A 16,735-nucleotide genomic window follows, 5' to 3' on the forward strand; every position below is an offset into this window, starting at 1 on the left:
CCAACCTGGGAGGATTTTCCAGCCATGTCCATGTCTGAGGCTCCTCAAACCCACCCAAACCCTTCCCTTGCCCCTCAGAGATGCTCAGACAGGACCCACGGACACACCACCACAGCCCAGGAGAGTTTCCCAAACCTTCACATCCTTCTGCTCGGAAGCAGAGCCAGGTCAGCCCATGATCCACTGCAGGAATGACTCAGCTGGCCCTGGATGCTCCAGGGGGAATGTGGGAGCTGCCCAGAGCCCATCCCACCCCCCCATCCCCATCCCCATCCCCAGGCTGTGCATGGAGCAGCAGGATTCCTTCCCCTGTGCCTGCCCCGAGGAGGCACCACCCTGGCTGTGGTTTCCTGCAGTGCCAGTGGGGTTTGGCACAGCCAGCAGAGAAACCCCAGTGTGGGGAGAGCCCTGTGTGAGGCTCCTGCTCCGGGGGGGGGGGGGGGGAAATGTGACCTCCTGGGGCCACCAGCACCTCCCTGTGCACAATCCCACGGGAACACACAGCACAGAGTTCTCTGGGAGCACAGGGGGCTTCACCTGGGAGGTGTGAGCCAGAGGGGTGTGCAGCAGCAGGCACTGGCCTGGCTTCACTGCCATCTGTGTTCCGAGGGTGCCCTCTGTGTGTGCAGCACTTCCTCTGACAGCCCGAACCTCTGAGCCTCTGGAAATGATATTTAAATACAGGCAGGCCCCCCCTGAGGTGGGGAATGGGCTCATGGCCCCAGGCAAAATATGCCCAGTGTGGCCAGAGGGGTCAACAAAGAGGGATAATTTGGGTTTGCTGTGAGAACACGTTGTACTGGCACCTGCTCAGTCAGTGGGTGAGAAGAGGAGGGTTCAATCCATGCCAGGGATGAGGCAGAGGCAGTGTCCCCCCTCCCAGAGTCCCTCCAGCTGGTTTGAAGGATCCCCTAAGGGGCCAGCTCATCATCACCCCTGCACAAGGCAGAGAGGCTGGGCCAGGCCAGTCCCGGCTCTGCCAAATGTGCCACCAGCTCTCCCTGACACCACTGGGGACGTGATGGTCCAGAGCATCCCTGATCCCAAGGGACTGCACCAGGGGCTGTTCCATCCAGCATCTGGCACAGCCAAAGCAGCAGCAGTTTGCCCAAAGCCAGGATGGGAAGTCACAATGACAGTTTGCAGATGAGATCGGGCAGAGACCTCGTTATGTTTTCTGTAGGAATCTGCCCTGGGGAGCACCCCCTAAACCTGGAGGGCTCCTCTGCCTGTTCTCTCAGCACACCACCACCTCAATTTCCTCAGAAAACAAAGTTCACGAGAAACCAGTTGCACAAAAGCAGCTTTAACCCATCTCCTCATCACCTTTGGACCCCAGAGCTGGGGCAGAGGGACAGGAGGAGCAGAACATCTCCTGAGTCACTGGAGAGGCAGGAAGAGCTGAGCAAGATCCACAGCAGAGGCTCTGCCCAGCCTGGAGTGGGGGTGACATGCCTGGAGGATTAGATATGGCCCTGACTCAGGGGGCAGTGGGAAGGGACAGTTTGCACGTCAGCTGAATGTTGAAATAAAAAGCCCAGCAAACACCAATCACCCCAGGGATGGGTGATGGGAGCAGGAAAGATGCTCTGACATCCCAGCCCGGCCAGACAGAGCTCCTGGGACCTCCTTGCTCCTACAGGCTCATCCTTATGGAGCAAGACTTGCTGGGGGAGACAGGGGGCGGGGGGAGCTGAGCCAGGGACCCTCTGGGGTCAGACTCCAGCACGGACACTGCCAGGACAGGCTGGGAAGGGACCCAGCTGGGACTGGCTGGGAACACCTGTCCAGTTTATCTGCCCACAAACAACAACACTCTCCAAAGACAGGCAGTTTTCCTGTGGATCCTGGCATTTTGGGAGCACGCTGCACCCTCCAGGAGCCCAATCCCCTTCCCCTGCAAGGGATGCAGCTGATTTCCTGCTCTCACAGTGCTGCTCTGCACTCCCAGCTCCTGGATCTTGTTATGTCTCTGTGAGATCAAAGAGCCTCCACCACAGACACCTTCTCCCCTGTGGTTATTTAGAGGTTTGACTAAACCTCTCCAAGCTTTACTCTGAAAATTCCACCCTGGAACGCTTAACTCACACCCTGAGAGGTGGTTTGCACTCTGGAAACTCTCCTCCACTCCCTGTGCCTGTTGCATCTTTTGGAAATTGAGTCTAAATTCCAGAAGGGAGCTCTCCAGAGAGTTTCTCCACACCCCCACACCTCGCTGGGAAATCCTTTCTGGATCAGCCTCCTGTACCAAACAACAAACCCAGCAAGAAATATTTTACTTAGAGAGCCTTGAACAACCCCCCAGGTAAGTTGCCAACAACAACACCACTGCTACTCTGGACTAACAAACAAACAAACAATATTCCCCAAATATAAAAACTTCCTCAAAACTGTAAACGAAATAACAAGAACCAGCAACCCCAATGTGGCTGTAGCCTCCCTGTGGTCGAGTTTTCATCCCTACAAGGCACAGGCCAATGTCCTTAGGGGGAAAACCCCCAAAACCTTCTCAGAGGAGCAGTTTATTCCCTCCTTGCCCAGCAGCAGCAGCAGCTTCCTTTGCCTGTCAAGTGTTTGTCCTTATCAAACTGCACCACAAACCCTCCCCAGATCTGGTCAGTCAAGGAATTTGGGGGGCTCAGAGGAGCTTTTGGTGGCAGCTGAGGGGGGGAGGATCTACGTGACTTCACTGTGGGTGATTTTGGCTGCCGAATGAGGTGGCTCAGAAACCAGGACATCGTGGTCACCACGTGCCCTCTGGTGGCAGCAGGGCTGGGACAGACCCGGGCAGGAGGGCACCTGCCTCTTCGGGGACCAGCTGCTCCAACCAGGGCACATCTCGGGAAGCCACGGGCACAGTGGGAGTTCAGAGGGACATGAGAATAAACCTCTTCAAGCTTTACTCTGAAAAATTCCTGACACAGGCTGCAAAATTTCCCCCCCGTACACTGAGCTCAGTGACTCCCATCTAACCACCCACCTCTCTCCAAGCTGTGATTTTCAGACATCAGGGTCACCCCCCCAGCCTTCTGTGGGCTCTTCTGCTGTGCTGAGCATCTCCCCTGCTCGAAAAATAACGGAGTCTTGGGCTGTCCCTACCCAAAAAGTCATCAGTTCCCATCATACTCTTTTAAAAGATGAATTTCCAGCAGCGTCACAGCTCCCCCCAGGACTGTATGTACAGAAACAACTGTTCAGCTCTATCTCAACAAGGTGAATGTTCTCCTGTCTGGGGTCACCCGACTGCTCAGTGCCAGAGCACCTGGGAATCCCAACTCCTGCCTCTCCTTTTAGATCATCTGCCTGTAATTCTGGGTTAAACCACACAAACTTTTCCCTTTCTTGGTTTGACACCAATGTCAAAGGGGTTTTATTGTTGCTAAAATAGGAAACAAGGGGAAAGGTTCCAGCCTTTGGGAAGACACCACATGGGAAGGCACACAGACTGTCCCCACCCTGCATTTTTCATTTTGCTGCCAGCTGACTGATTTCACAGCCCTTGAGAGACAGGTTCAAACCCTTCAATCACCATCACTGGACCTCTATGTTTCTCTTCCCACCCCATCAGTCAGAGGAGAGCTGTGCACGAGGGAAGAACGACACACCCACACCAGGGATGTTGTACCATCACTGTAGGGCTGGGGGAGTTCTGCCAGGCTGGGGGAACCCTGCTTGTGCTGATCCCACACGGACAGCACTGCTCTGGGGGAGCTTTCCAATGTCAGCTGCTGCTTTTTATCAGCTCTGAAAGCACCTCGAGTTCCTCAGCTGGAGGGCTCAGTGTCTCAGCACAGGTGTCCCACCCCTGGAAGTGTCCAAGCCCAGGTTGGACGGGGCTTGGAGCAACCTGGGCTAGTGGAAGGTGTCCCTGCCCATGGCAGGGGGTGGCACTGGGTATGTTCAAGGTCTCTTCCTGCCCAAACCAGTCTGGGATCGTGTGTTCCAGAACTCAGCTCTCCATCCCCTCAGCCCACGCTGGGCTGCCCCTGCACCCCCAGCCCTGGCACACAAACCCCTCCCTGCTGAGGGGACAGGGTGGCATCACAGCCTGGCAGAACACACCACAGCCAGACCTCCAGACTCACCCCCCCCCCCAGCCATTCCAGGGAATTTTGAACATCCCTGGCACAATCCTGCCCCCCCAGCCCTGCCCACAGCTCTGTCATCCCTGAACCCAGAAGGCAGATTTCTCCCCTCAGCACATTGGCAGCCCCTGAAACAACTTTGCCTCCTACCTTTGGTGATCAAGAAGTTTGCTTTGCTCCAGCAGGTGCATTCGCCTGGAACGATCCAACCTCCCCCTTCCTCTGCCTCCTCCTCTCCCTGTCTTTGCAGGGATTTTGGTGCTCCTGCAGGTGAGGACCAGCAGCCTGTGGGAGCTGTGCTGCCACCCAGCCCCAGTGCACTCAGGACCTTTAATTCCCAGCGTGGCAGCTGTTGTTTACATCACTTTTTTCCCTTCTCCCTCTCACGGGCAGCAATTGGTTCTCACACTGTTCTTGCTCTCCCACACATGTGCTAAAACAGGAAGCGAGGGGTGGGAGCTGGAGGGGGGGGGGTGGTTTCCTGTGCTGTCTTTGTGAAACACTTTGGTGAGAGCAAAGCTTTGATCACAGACGCGTGAGTACACCAGGCGGTCACACCGAGGAGCAGCTCAGAACACACAGTACTTACAACAGGAAACCCTCGCTGCTCCCATGGTTACAGGGCTCCTGGGGCTTCCAAAGGGGGTTTGGTAAATCATTTCCGAGTGGGATCGTGATGCCGGGGCAGGAGGTTTGTGTTCCCGGTCACCCTGCAGAGGCAGGGGCTGGGCTTGCTGCACAACGTGGAATATGACAGGATTGGCTCGAGTCAGGATGTTCTTTGATGAAAGAACTTGTGTGCTTTCAAGCCTAACCAGCGGGAAGGGAGAGCTGCTCAGAGGCACAGGCAGCAGTTCCATCCCTGGCTCCAGGACATCCTGGAATTAACAAGCCTTAGGGACGCAGTAAATCAGGATGTCCATGGGGCAGAGGGACAGAAGGAGTGCTTGTGCAGACATTGCTGACTTGGAAAAAAACTCGAGGTCCCCGTACCCTAGAGCTGAACTGTCTTCATTATAAACCTCACCTGGACACAATAAATCCCATCTGGACACAATAAATCCCACCTGGACGTCATAACACGCAATTATCATCATTATAGACCCCACCTGAACATTATAACACGCAGTTATCATCATTATAAACCCCACCTGGACACAATAAATCCCACCTGGACATTATAACACCCAATTATCATCATTATAAACCCCACCTGGACACATCCCTGTGTCACCTGCTCCAGGTGACCCTGCCTTGGCAGGGGGGTTGGACTGGATGAGGGGATCCAGATGTGCAGGTGGGATCCAGGGGTGTGTGTGTGTGTGTGTGTGTGTGACATCCAGGTGTGCAGGGATCCAGGGGTGTGTGTGTGACATCCAGGTGTGCAGGGATCCAGGGGTGTGTGTGTGACATCCAGGTGTGCAGGGATCCAGGTGTGCCGGTGGATCCAGCTGCTGCCGCCGCCCACGTGCTCCCTCCCTGCCCGAACTACAACTCCCACAGTGCCCCGCGCGCCCGCCCGTCCTCGCCCCTGGCGCATGCGCACAGCTCCACATGGCTCCAAGATGGCCGATGCGGCGTCCGGCGGCTCCGGCACGGTGAGGGCGGCTCATCCCCGGGGCTCGGGGCCGCAGTGGCGGGGCCGGCGGCGGGGTCGGGCGGGGTGGCAGTGCCCGGTGCCCTCGGGGCGCGGGGCAGGCCCAGGCCCGGCCGCGGGGAGCGGGGGCGATGGCCCGAGGGAGGGAGGCGCTGATTGGCTGAAGGGCCCGGAGGGGGGCGGAGTTTGATTGACGCGTGCGGCGGGCTCTTAAAGGGGCCGCGGCCCAAAGGCGGCCGGGGGGGATTTACGTGTACATGTGTGCGCACATGTGTGTGCACATGTGTCCATGCTAAGGTACATGTGCGCGTGTTCCTGCCCTTGAGTCCTTCAGCCCACCCGTGTCCCCATTCCCTGGAGGTACCAGGGCAGTACCTGCTCCCAGACCCTTCCCAGCACCTGTTCCCTGCCCCTTCCCATTACTGTTCCCAAACCCTTCCCATTACATACTCCTGGGTCTGTCCCAATACTTGCTCCCTGTCCTTTCCCATTCCCTGTCCCTGCTCCCTGTCCCTTCTCATGCCCTGCTCCCTGTCCCTTCTCATGCCCTGCTCCCTGTCCCTTCTCATGCCCTGCTCCCTATCCCCTGTCCCTTCCCATTCCCTGCCTCTTCCCATTCCCTGTCCCCTCCCTGTCCCTTCCCATTCCCTATTTCCCTATCCTCTGTCCCTTCCCATTCCTTATCCCCTGTCCCTTCCTGTCCCCTGTCCCTTCCCATTCCCTGCTCCTGCTCCTTCCCATTCCCTGTCCCCTCCCTGTCCCTTCCCATTCCCTGCTCTTGCCCCATCCCATGCCCTGCTCCCTGTCCTTTCCCATTCCCATTCCCTGTCCCTTCCCATTCCCTATCCCTTCCCATTCCCTATCCCTTCCCATTCCCATTCCCTGCCCCTTCCCATTCCCTGCTCCTGTCCCTTCCCATTCCCATTCCCTGTCCCTTCCCATTCCCATTCCCTTCCCATTCCCTGCTCCTGTCCCTTCCCATTCCCATTCCCTGTCCCTTCCCATTCCCATTCCCTTCCCATTCCCATTCCCTGTCCCTTCCCATTCCCATTCCCTGTCCCTTCCCATTCCCATTCCCTGTCCCTTCCCATTCCCATTCCCTGTCCCTTCCCATTCCCATTCCCTTCCCATTCCCTGCTCCTGTCCCTTCCCATTCCCATTCCCTGTCCCTTCCCATTCCCATTCCCTTCCCATTCCCTGCTCCTGTCCCTTCCCATTCCCATTCCCTGCCCCTTCCCATTCCCATTCCCTTCCCATTCCCTGCTCCTGTCCCTTCCCATTCCCTGCCCCTTCCCATGCCCTGCTCCTGTCCCTTCCCATTCCCCTTCCCTTCCCATTCCCTGCTCCCTGCCCTCCCGGCCGGGCTGCCCGCACGTTCCCGCCGTGCGGCTGAGGCCGGTTCCGGGTGTGGCAGCGCCCTGGCAGCAAGCAGGCTGGCACCCCGGCCGACAACTACCACCTGGCCCGGCGGCGGACGCTGCAGGTGGTGGTGAGCTCCCTGCTCACCGAGGCGGGGTTCGAGAGCGCCGAGAAGGCGGCGGTGGAGACGCTCACCGAGATGATCCAGAGCTGTGAGTGCCCCTGTTCCTCCTCGCACTGCCCTTTGCTCCTTCACCGTTTGTTGGGGTTTTTTCCCCATTTTTGTTATCCGGTGTTAAAGGGTGTTTTAGGAAGGGATGGGTTGGTGCCTGGAGCGCGGCCCCGGAGTCACCTCTGTGACACTTTGGGTTTGCCCCAGCTCCAAAATATGTATTTGTCTTACTCAGTGAGTACTCATATTGTCTTACTCAGTGAGTACTCATATTGTCTTAGTGAGTACTCCTCAGATACTCACAGAGGCTCCACGTGCTGAGGTGCTGCCAGAATAACAGAGAAACAACAAAACTCCAGCCATTGGTTCATGGAGTGCCTCTGTTCCTCTCTTTCTGGGTGATATGCTGAGAACCTACTTATTTTTATGAAATCAAGAAACAATCAACTTCTGGGTGGGGTTTTTTTTTTCCCATGCCTGTGATGCAGATTTGCCTTTTGCATTTGTGGAGAACATCTGACTCTTTAGTGTCTCCATGCTCGAATTTTAAACACCCAGGCTGCAGGTTGCTCCATTCCGGGAGCTGCTTCTCATTCCTTGCCAAATCTGTTAAAAATTCCCACCCCTGAAGCTGGTCTTGGGCTGATACAAGTGTGGGCACTGTAAGAATCAAATATGTGGTGGGTTTGTCCCCCCAGATATCTCAGAAATCGGAAGGAGTGCCAAGTCCTACTGTGAGCACACAGCCAGGACCCAGCCCACACTCTCGGATATCGTGGTTACTCTGGTGGAAATGGGTGAGTAGTTGGCTGTTCCTGCTCATTCCAGCTTTGGATGTGCTGTGCTGGTAGGAAAATCTGTCCCCTGTGTCTCTGGGGTTTGTGTTCTAACCCCTGTCCTGAGCCTCGTGCAGGGTGTGTGGTGCAATGTGAATACATGCAGCGCATGCTTTTCCTTCTCGTGCCGTTTGGAGCCCTTGGAAAAATTCTGCAGAGGCCTAAAAGAAGGGATTTTTGACCAGGATAGACTCCTGGTGTGATTCCTGTTTCCTCTTTTGTGTTCCAGGGTTCAATGTTGAAACCCTTCCTGCGTATGCCAAGCGCTCCCAGAGGATGGTCATCACTGCCCGTACGTGGGAAATCCTTTCTGCTACACAGGAAGCCAGGAATAATCTGGCATTCCTCTCTGCTGGCTTCCAGAGGGCCCCTGCTTTCTGAGGGATGACTCATTCCAGAGCTCCTGGAAGTGCAGTTTGGTAGTGACCCTGTGATAGGTGCAGGAGGAGTCACTTCTCACCGGTGTCCTCACTGCACACCAGAGTCCTCAGGATGGATTTGTTCTCCTGGTATGGGAGGGAGGGGCCAAGTGATCCCTGTTCCCCTCTGGGATGCCAAACAGCCTCCTGGGAATGTGCTTGGGCAGGGCCTGGGAATGTGGGTCCCAGCTCAGCAGCAGCACTTTGTGCCTGGCCCCAGGCAGGAGGAACCCCCCTGATTTCTGTGCTTTTTAACTCCTGTAGCTCCTGTGACAAACCAGCCCATGACCCCCAAAGCCCTGACAGCTGGACAGAACAAGCCTCACCCATCCCACATTCCTGGCCACTTCCCTGAGTTCCCAGATCCCCACACTTACATCAAGACGCCGGTGAGTGAAAACAGGATTTTTATGCTGTTTGGGGGCTGTCTGGAGTCCAGAGCAGCAGGAGTGGTGTGTTTTTACTGCAGTGCTGGTACTGTCCATCCAAAGTATTGCTTCTCCTGATGTATACGTTCCTTGGGTTGTGGACATCCCTTGCTGCCCAGAAATCAGCCAGGATCCCTGGATTCCTGGCTGATGGACATGTGTAGCTCTCCAAAAGCCTGTCAGGAGCAGAGGTCAGGGCTTGCCTGTAGCTCCTGCAGCCTTGCAGTGTTTTGAACGTGGGCTGTTCCCTTCCTTCCCACCCTGCTCCACAGACGTACCGGGAGCCCGTGTCCGACTACCAGGTCCTGAGGGAAAAGGCGGCTTCCCAACGGCGGGATGTGGAAAGGGCCCTCACACGCTTCATGGCCAAGACAGGGGAGACCCAGAGCCTCTTCAAGGATGACGTCAGCACATTCCCACGTGAGTTTGCCGGGACTCTCTGTGCCCTAAATGTGTGTCCCTGAGCATCCCCCCTCGCTGGGGTTCTTGCTGCTGCAGGGGGTGAGCTCTGAATGATCACATTGTGTTATTCCCTGAAGGAAATGAGGAATTTTGTATTTAAAAGGGGAATGAAAACCAAAATAAGGCTTTTCTACCCTCACTATGGCTCACTGTCTTCTGCTCGTGGAGAAGGCTGAGAGGGGCTATTAATTCAAAGCTCATCCCAGTCCTGACTCCACTCCCTGTAACCTTTGAACAAGTAATTTCTTGTCTCTGACATTTTAGTGGTAGTGGGGGCTTTCCTGTTTCTCTGACTGCAAAGCAGTGGTGAGAATTCCCACCTTCCCCAGGCTCACTGACAGCACAGGTGTCAGTGTTAACTTAAAGGGGGACCAAGTGATGCTTTAGCCTGTGAGATAATGGAACTTTTGTGGAGGTCAGGAAGGATTTTTTGTGTTGGAATAATGTTGGAAACATAAAGGGGCCTCGGAAAGTAGAAAATTGGAGACTGCCATCTTGTAGGGACAGCATATTTCATTCCTGATCCCTGGGAGCAGCAGGAAGAGGTGGTGTGTGTTCAAAGCCAGAACCAGCGAAAGTGTTCGTTCTATTTGTGCTTCCTAATTTTTGAGGGGAGGGGTTTTCTCCCAGCTCGCTGACTGTGTCCTTTTCCCTGACTCCAGTGATTGCTGCCAGGCCTTTCACTGTCCCCTACCTGACAGCTCTTCTCCCCTCTGAGCTGGAAATGCAGCAGATGGAAGAGACGGATTCGTCGGAGCAGGACGACCAGACGGACACCGAGAACCTCCCGCTGCACATGAGCACGGTACAGCCCCCCTGAGACAGCTCTTGGGCCCCACTGCCCTGAGCTTTTCAAACCTGGTTCTTCCCCAAGGGATCTTCTCGTGCTAGAAATCAGAAAGCCTCACCCTTAATGCAGCTCCTTCTGTGCTGCTGTGGTTTGAACTCAGAATTACGGAATGGTTTGTGTTGAAAGGGACCTCAAACATCACCTGGTTCCACCCCCCTGCCACGGGCAGGGACACCTTCCACTATCCCAAGTTGCTCCAAGCCCCGTCCAGCCTGGCCTTGGACACTTCCAGGGATGGGGCAGCCACAGCTTCTCTGGGCAGAAAGATTTCTAAGCCTTGTTTTGTGTAACTTTGGTTGTTTGGGTTTGTGTTTTTTTTTGTACAGGATGATTCAGGACCTGAGAAGGAAAACGCCTCAGTGTTACAGCAGAACACCTCCCTGGCAGGCAGCAGGAATGGGGAGGAGAACGTGATAGACAATCCCTACCTCCGGCCGGTGAAAAAGCCCAAAATCCGCAGGAAGAAGTGAGGTGGGGCTGGAGTTCCTCTGGCTGCTCAGAGAAGGAGGGTTCAGGAGAGGCAATCCAGCTGAGTGGCCCAGGAACGGTCTCTGCAGAGTGAACTCCACTCTCATCCTGGTTTCCAGTGCTCCCTCTTCCCCTTTGCTCCCCTGCTGCCTTGGAATGGCCGATGGTCAGTTGTCCTAAAGGCACTGAAGGGATCACAGGTGGGATTGTCTGGGGGGACTGTGCTTTGTTTCCACTGTGGGCAGGATTGACTCTCTAAGAGCTGGGGGACAGCAGGGTTGGAGCTGGGGCACAGCAGGTTTTTCCTGCTGCCCTGCAGGCTCTGCAGAACACAAAGGCATCACTGGTGCGTGGCTGCCTGGCAGGCAGGAAAGGAAACTTTGCCATCAACCCTGCCAGGTTTTAATTCTGAGGAATGTGTATTAACAGAGACAGAAGAAACCCAGGGAGGTTTCTTTCTTTGCATTCTTGGCAGGTAAAAACAAACAGACTTTTCTTTTATAAACTCAAGGTGTCTGATGTGTCAGCAAGGAGTGAAGTGTAAATACAGAGCTAAGTTGGCATTTTATTCTCACTTTGCTGACTGCAGCTGCACTTGGGACTTAAAAGCTCTTAAGTGTGGTGTTTACCCTGCCCTGCTTTGAGATCACTTTCCAGCAGAAGGACTGGCAACGTTTCACAGCTGCTTCGAGCTGCTTTTCAGTTCTGTTGTTGCTTTCAACTCAGCACAAGCCCTTCGAGAGTTCACGCCTTCACCAGTTGTTTTGGAACTTGGAATATGGAATAAAGCTGCATTGATTGCAGGCTGCAAGGCTGTGCTAGTGATCACATTTCTTTCATTTTATCCATTCTCAAATATGTGCTTTTATCAACAAGTTCCTCTTTTTTCACCCTTTTATTTCCCCAGAGCAGAAGACTTTATTTCAGCAGTGAAAACGGCTGATGAGGGGAGTGTTGTAATTATGAGCTGGTTCTGGAGGGCTTTGCTTTAATTTTCCTTCAACATTTTCTTAGGGAAAATACTGGAATTTTTTTTGACAAAAGACTCCTGTGGTTTGGTCCAGTCTCCCAAGGATCCCAAGGTGTTCATGTTCACTTCTGTGCAGTTAGAGGATCCTCCCAGGCCTCCCTCTTCCCCCATCACCCAGGGAGGAGGAAGAGAAAAGGCAATAATTATTTCAGTGAGAATGGAGGTGTTTCTGACAGACAGTCTGAAATTAGATCTCTCAAAAATCCTCTGTGTGTGCCATTGTCACTTCTGCTGATGCCTTGGTTGTACAGAATGACAGGTGTACAGAGACATTGTGTATTTATGTATATATCAAAGGTTCTATCTTTTTTTACTTGGATTAAGCTTTTTTCACAATGAGAAAATCCCTCGCTGGGGAGGGGAAGAAAGTAGAATGAAAATTGTAATTTTTATGTTCGTAATAAAAGAAATTTTATCTCCTAAGACCAAAACTGGCTGAGTCCTTCAAGTTTTAAGAGTGGAAAAGGACCTGAATGGAGCCTGAGTGTGTTTTCTGTGGGGGGTGTGAGAGTAGGAAGTCTTGTCCTTCCCTCTGCGTCTCTTCCTTTCTCTTAAGGAACATTTGATGGCTGAGAAGGTTGAGAATTTCATCAGAAATTACAACAAAGGGCCCTTTGAAATCCCAGCAGTCTGGCAAAAACTTTAGTAGAAGGTTTCTCCAGCCACAGGTGAACATGGTGAAAAATCACAGGTGCTGCTGATTTTGTTAATCCTCTCACACCCCTTTTGCTCCTGATCAGAAAACCCAGACAGGTGGAGGTGAAGTACAACGTCTGCCATAAATACAAAGGTAGGACCTTAAACAGCCATAAACCCCAGGTTTTAGGACAGTAAAAATTCCAGGGGGTCACACCCCCCCTTATCCAAAACCTTGCACCAAAAGGGGCAGCTGTGAATCGACAGCTCCATCCCCGTTTTGGCAGATGAGTCTTGTGGTTGGGAGGGAGGGAACCAACGTGCCTCAGAAAGCCTGTGAGCAGCTGTTGTGGTACATCTGTGAGAGCTCTCGAAGCCCGAAAGTGGGAAATTGGAAGAATGTATTTTGGGTTTGCAACTGAAACTGGACTGCAGGTGAAATTTGCTCCAGAAACAGGTAAATAAAGCCAGGGAGTTGGAAAGGCTGCTCTGGGGCTGTAGTTACACCCAGAGTGAGTGTTGCCTGCTCTTAGTTGTCCCCTGGGACCACATCAAAGCTGTGATCAGTGTGTGTGAGGGTTTGTAAACATTTATAGAAGTCCCCAGGGTTCGAGTGCAGGAACAGCTGAAGATGAACCCCAGGACCTTTCTGCTTCAGACTACATTTACTTTTGTGGCCAGATTCTTAATTAGCAACCTATTTCTTGCTCCTTGCTTGAGAATAGATTCATATTGAGAATAACTTCATATTCTTGAGAATATCTTTATGTCTGTAAGGCCAGAATGTAAAAGTGCATCTTGCAGGTGTCTGGTGTGACCTGGCCCAGCACGGCATCTTTCCCTGGGGTGTTTTGTGGGTGTTATTTTGTGCACAAAGCCATTATACTCTCTCTGAGGGTACCACAAACACCCTCAGCTCTCCTCTGGCAGTGGGTGAACCCCAAGAGGAGGAGATGGGGGTGAGGAGACCAGGGAGGGCTGAAGGGGAGATGGTGCTGCTCACTCCCAGCACAAAGGAGATGGAGCAGCAGCTGAGCTGCCCTTTAGACGGGTTCATTTGGCTCCTCTCCTGCCCCAGGGAGGGCTGGATTTCGAGGGGAAGAGCATGAGGAAAGCCCTATTGGGGAGGGTGCTGAGGTGAGGGGTTTCCATGGTGTCATGGTTTCCAAGCCCCTCATAGCCCCTCGTTCACTCCCACACCAGTGGGATCAGGGAGAGGACTGGAAGGCTAAAAGCTGGAAAACTCGTGGGTTGGGATAAAGACAGTTTAATAGGAAGGCAAAGGAAAACAAGGAAATAATTCCCTGCTTCCCATGTGCACACATTCAGCACCTCCAGGAGAGCAGGGCCATCCCACCATCCCACGTAATGGTGACTCAGGCAGACCAGCACCATCACTCCAAACATCTCCCCCTTTCCTTCATCTTCCCCACACTTCATGAACTGACCATGTTGTCCCATGGTCTGGAATGTCCCTTGACTCAGCTGGGGTCACCTGTCCCAGCTGTGTCTCCTCCCAAACTTCCCCCTTAGTGAGGCAGCACGAGGAAAGGCCTTGGCTCCGTGTAGGCCCTGCCCCGCAATAACACACTCAGTGACAAACCCAGGACCAATAAACCTCAGTGTGGTCTCAACCCCATGTTCAGCACAAACCCAAACACAGCCCCACTGCAGCCACTGGGAAGAAGTTTTAACTCTACCCCAGCCCAAAGCTGCACCCAGAGACGACATCCCCTGAGCAAGGGCTGAGGGGAGCAGGGCCCCGGAGACACCCAGACGAGACAGCCAGCGGCCACAAATCCCTCTGTTTGAGGCGATTTTATTCGGATTTTAAAACATTTGAAGCGTTTTATTGGTTCTTTGAGCCTGGTGGTGCAGGTGGGTGTCTCCAGAGGAGGGGGCACAGCCCCTCAGCCAAAGTACAGCTTCAGGTAGGCCGCTCGCTCCTGGTGCTTTTTGGATTCTTTGTCCATGGTCATCTGAAAGACAGCCATGCATTAACAGCAGAGACAACCCTTCAGAAAAGGAAGGTGTGAGACGGTGTCGAGAACCTCAGCCTGTGTTCTGAGTGAGTTTTTCCTCTCAGCAGAGCTAAAAGGGGCAGTCAAGGCTCTGCTTGGCTTCACTCTGCGGGGGGAAACTTCCGGAGGAAATTTCTTAATAGAAGGGTTTTTTGAAGGACTGTGGCTGGTTTTGCAAACAGGTGTTTTCTCACAGGAAATCACTTCATATCTTGTGCCCCAGGCAGGCAAGGAAAGGACAACAAAACTTAGTGCAGGTGCAAAGTAACGAGGAAATTTCCTTTCTCAGAAGCCTTGAGCCAGGAATAACATCCCCTCATCCCTGTCCTTACCTCCTGTACCTCCCTTTTTACCATCTTCTTTGGTGGCTTGGGCACTGAAGACCAGTCTGGAGACCCAAACCTCATGGGCCAAGTGACTTTTTTGTTCAATGGCTGCTCTACGTTGTAAGTTCCAGGTCTGAAGAAAACAGGCACAAAGTGTCTCAATTCTGGAGCTGGTGTATGATATTTATAATATAGAATTTACCTCAGTGGCCTGTTCATGGTCATCTAAAATACAGCTATTCATTAATAGCAATGATGGTGCCATAGAAAAGGAAGATGTGAGATGGTGTTGAGAACTTCAGGCTGTGTTCTGAGTTTTTGTTTTCAGCAGAGCAATGTGGGGGAGATCCATGGGAGAAATGCATGTTGTGATGTTCTAGTCACGGTGCTAAGCTAAACACGGTGCTAAGCTAAGCAGGGGAGCTTTTTGAAGATAAAAAAGCTTCACTGAGAACTCAGTTTCCTATCTGCCATCCGTGTCTTAGCACTTCTCTCTGCCAGTACTCCTGCTTATTGTGAAAACTGTAAGAAAATTAGTTATGTTACCCGGGGAAAAGTTCTCTATCTGGAGGCCTGGATGGAAATCGTGGTGTACTGGAGGAAAATGGGGCATGGGCAGGCTGGCACTTCCTCTTCTCCATCCAGAAGGGCTCGTACGCTGCTGGCCCGGGGGTCACTGTCTGCAAGGGGGAAAATGCTTGTGTGGAACATCTGGTTGTGCAAACCATTCCCACATGCTCAGGGCAGCAGCCAGCTGGGTGTTGCAGACTTGCTCTTCAACACTTTGGCTGCCCTGAGAGTGTTAAAAACTCAGAACTCCCCGCTCCTCACCCGGTTCCTCAGCATGAAGCGTGGACCTGTCCTCGCTCCCATCACGTAACCCTTGCTGCTCATGGGTCTGGTGCTCAGGGAGGGTTGCAGGATGGTTGTCTGCAATCCAAAAGCAGAAGTGTCTTACTGGCATTTCAAAGACACCATTTGCAGGGCAGAAGTACACGAGCAGCAGATGCTATTCCTCCTGATGTTATTCCTCCTGATGTTATTCCTCCTGATGTTATTCCTATTGATGTTATTCCTAGTGATGCTATTCCTATCGATGCTACTCCTATTGATGCTACTCCTGTTAATTCCCCTGTTTTCTCACTGCTGTGGAGCTATATAGCTATAGGAGCTATATAATTCCCCTGTTTTCTCACTGCTGTGTGTTGGGAAGGGAGGGGATTTTTTTTCCAGGTTTATGTGGAGACATCCTGTGGTGGGTTTGCAGGGCGGGTGTGGGGCTGGCCATGGCCCTACTGCTCCTGTCCTGTGTCTTCTGCAAAGGACCACAACACTTTAACAACTCACCTCCTGGCCCAGGTAACAGCCTGGTCCAACCAGAGGGTTTCCCCCGACGGCCGCCACCTCGATCCCCAGCCTGTCAGGGGCGTAGTAGTAGGGGAACATCTTCCTTTCCTGAGTTGTCCCAAATGAGACATGCTTCTGCACATCTGAGGGACCCGGAGAGGGAAGTGCCACCAGTGTGATAAACAAACAAACAAAAATGATAAAATAGAGGTGACCACGTGCTGCTTTTTTACCTGAAGCATCTGCTGCTCTCTGCCTGAGGCCAACCACCCCCTCACCTCCCAGATGGGAGCTTCCCCTGACCCTGGATATCTGTGGGGGATCTGCCCTTTGGATGCCTGTCCCCTCCTGCCACAAAGGCCTGGTTTTTTCCCCTGGCAGGGAGTGATGAGCAGCCCAGTCGGGGGAGCTGTGAGAGAAGAAAAGCCTTGAGCCCAGATTCCCCCCCCAGGTGCCCCCACCTTGCACAGCTCTCACCCCTTGTCTCCTGCCCCGCTGACATCCTGCCCTGCCAAGCTGCCCGTGTGCTCCAGTCACTATGGATGCAGAACAGGGGCTGCAGCACGTGGAGGGTGCAGGGGAGAGCCCAGGGTGGCCCTGTGGAATGTGCTGTGCTGGCTCGGGGGAAGCAGCCCAGGGTTGTGATGTCACGACCCTTCTGCCCTGTTGGCTCCTCTCTGCTCCCCCGTGGCCCCTGGG

General features: G+C 53.5%; 3 protein-coding genes across 3 annotated transcripts in view; 1 reads left to right on the forward strand and 2 right to left on the reverse strand.

The window, feature by feature from the left end:
• CCND3 (cyclin D3) overlaps positions 1–4,686 on the reverse strand; it is a 38,060-nt gene extending 33,374 nt beyond the window's left edge. Inside the window, exon 1 of the mRNA XM_032710624.1 lies at positions 4,236–4,686. The gene's annotated coding sequence lies outside the window, so the exon portion shown is untranslated. The remainder of the gene's footprint in view (positions 1–4,235) is intronic.
• A 937-nt stretch (positions 4,687–5,623) lies between these two features.
• On the forward strand, positions 5,624–11,892 carry TAF8 (TATA-box binding protein associated factor 8). Its single transcript, XM_032710622.1, has 8 exons — positions 5,624–5,683; positions 7,097–7,253; positions 7,912–8,010; positions 8,279–8,341; positions 8,733–8,857; positions 9,169–9,316; positions 10,021–10,163; positions 10,535–11,892. The coding sequence occupies exons 1-8, from the start codon at positions 5,624–5,626 to the stop codon at positions 10,676–10,678; spliced, it is 939 nt and encodes a 312-aa protein (XP_032566513.1). The 3' UTR covers positions 10,679–11,892.
• Positions 11,893–14,141: 2,249 nt separating this feature from the next.
• Positions 14,142–16,649, reverse strand: PIFO (primary cilia formation). The gene is made up of 6 exons (XM_032710815.1): positions 16,514–16,649; positions 16,037–16,179; positions 15,521–15,619; positions 15,236–15,369; positions 14,696–14,822; positions 14,142–14,321 (listed from the first exon to the last, which is right to left on the reverse strand). The coding sequence occupies exons 1-6, from the start codon at positions 16,536–16,538 to the stop codon at positions 14,253–14,255; spliced, it is 597 nt and encodes a 198-aa protein (XP_032566706.1). The 5' UTR covers positions 16,539–16,649; the 3' UTR covers positions 14,142–14,252.
• Positions 16,650–16,735: the final 86 nt, after the last annotated feature.

Source organism: Chiroxiphia lanceolata, chromosome 25 (assembly GCF_009829145.1).
Source record: "Chiroxiphia lanceolata isolate bChiLan1 chromosome 25, bChiLan1.pri, whole genome shotgun sequence".
NCBI lineage: Eukaryota > Metazoa > Chordata > Aves > Passeriformes > Pipridae > Chiroxiphia > Chiroxiphia lanceolata.

Excerpts from the sequence above, each read along its gene's own strand:
- TAF8 (XM_032710622.1), top strand. The coding sequence starts at position 5,624 with ATGCGCACAGCTCCACATGGCTCCAAGATGGCCGATGCGGCGTCCGGC. Across the intron at positions 7,254-7,911 it reads CACCGAGATGATCCAGAGCT|ATATCTCAGAAATCGGAAGG; the intron begins GTGAGTGCCCCT and ends TTGTCCCCCCAG. Across the intron at positions 8,342-8,732 it reads GAGGATGGTCATCACTGCCC|CTCCTGTGACAAACCAGCCC; the intron begins GTACGTGGGAAA and ends TAACTCCTGTAG.
- PIFO (XM_032710815.1), bottom strand. The coding sequence starts at position 16,538 with ATGTCAGCGGGGCAGGAGACAAGGG. Across the intron at positions 15,370-15,520 it reads GCTTCATGCTGAGGAACCGG|ACAGTGACCCCCGGGCCAGC; the intron begins GTGAGGAGCGGG and ends TCCCCCTTGCAG. Across the intron at positions 14,823-15,235 it reads GATAGAGAACTTTTCCCCGG|ACCTGGAACTTACAACGTAG; the intron begins GTAACATAACTA and ends TGTTTTCTTCAG.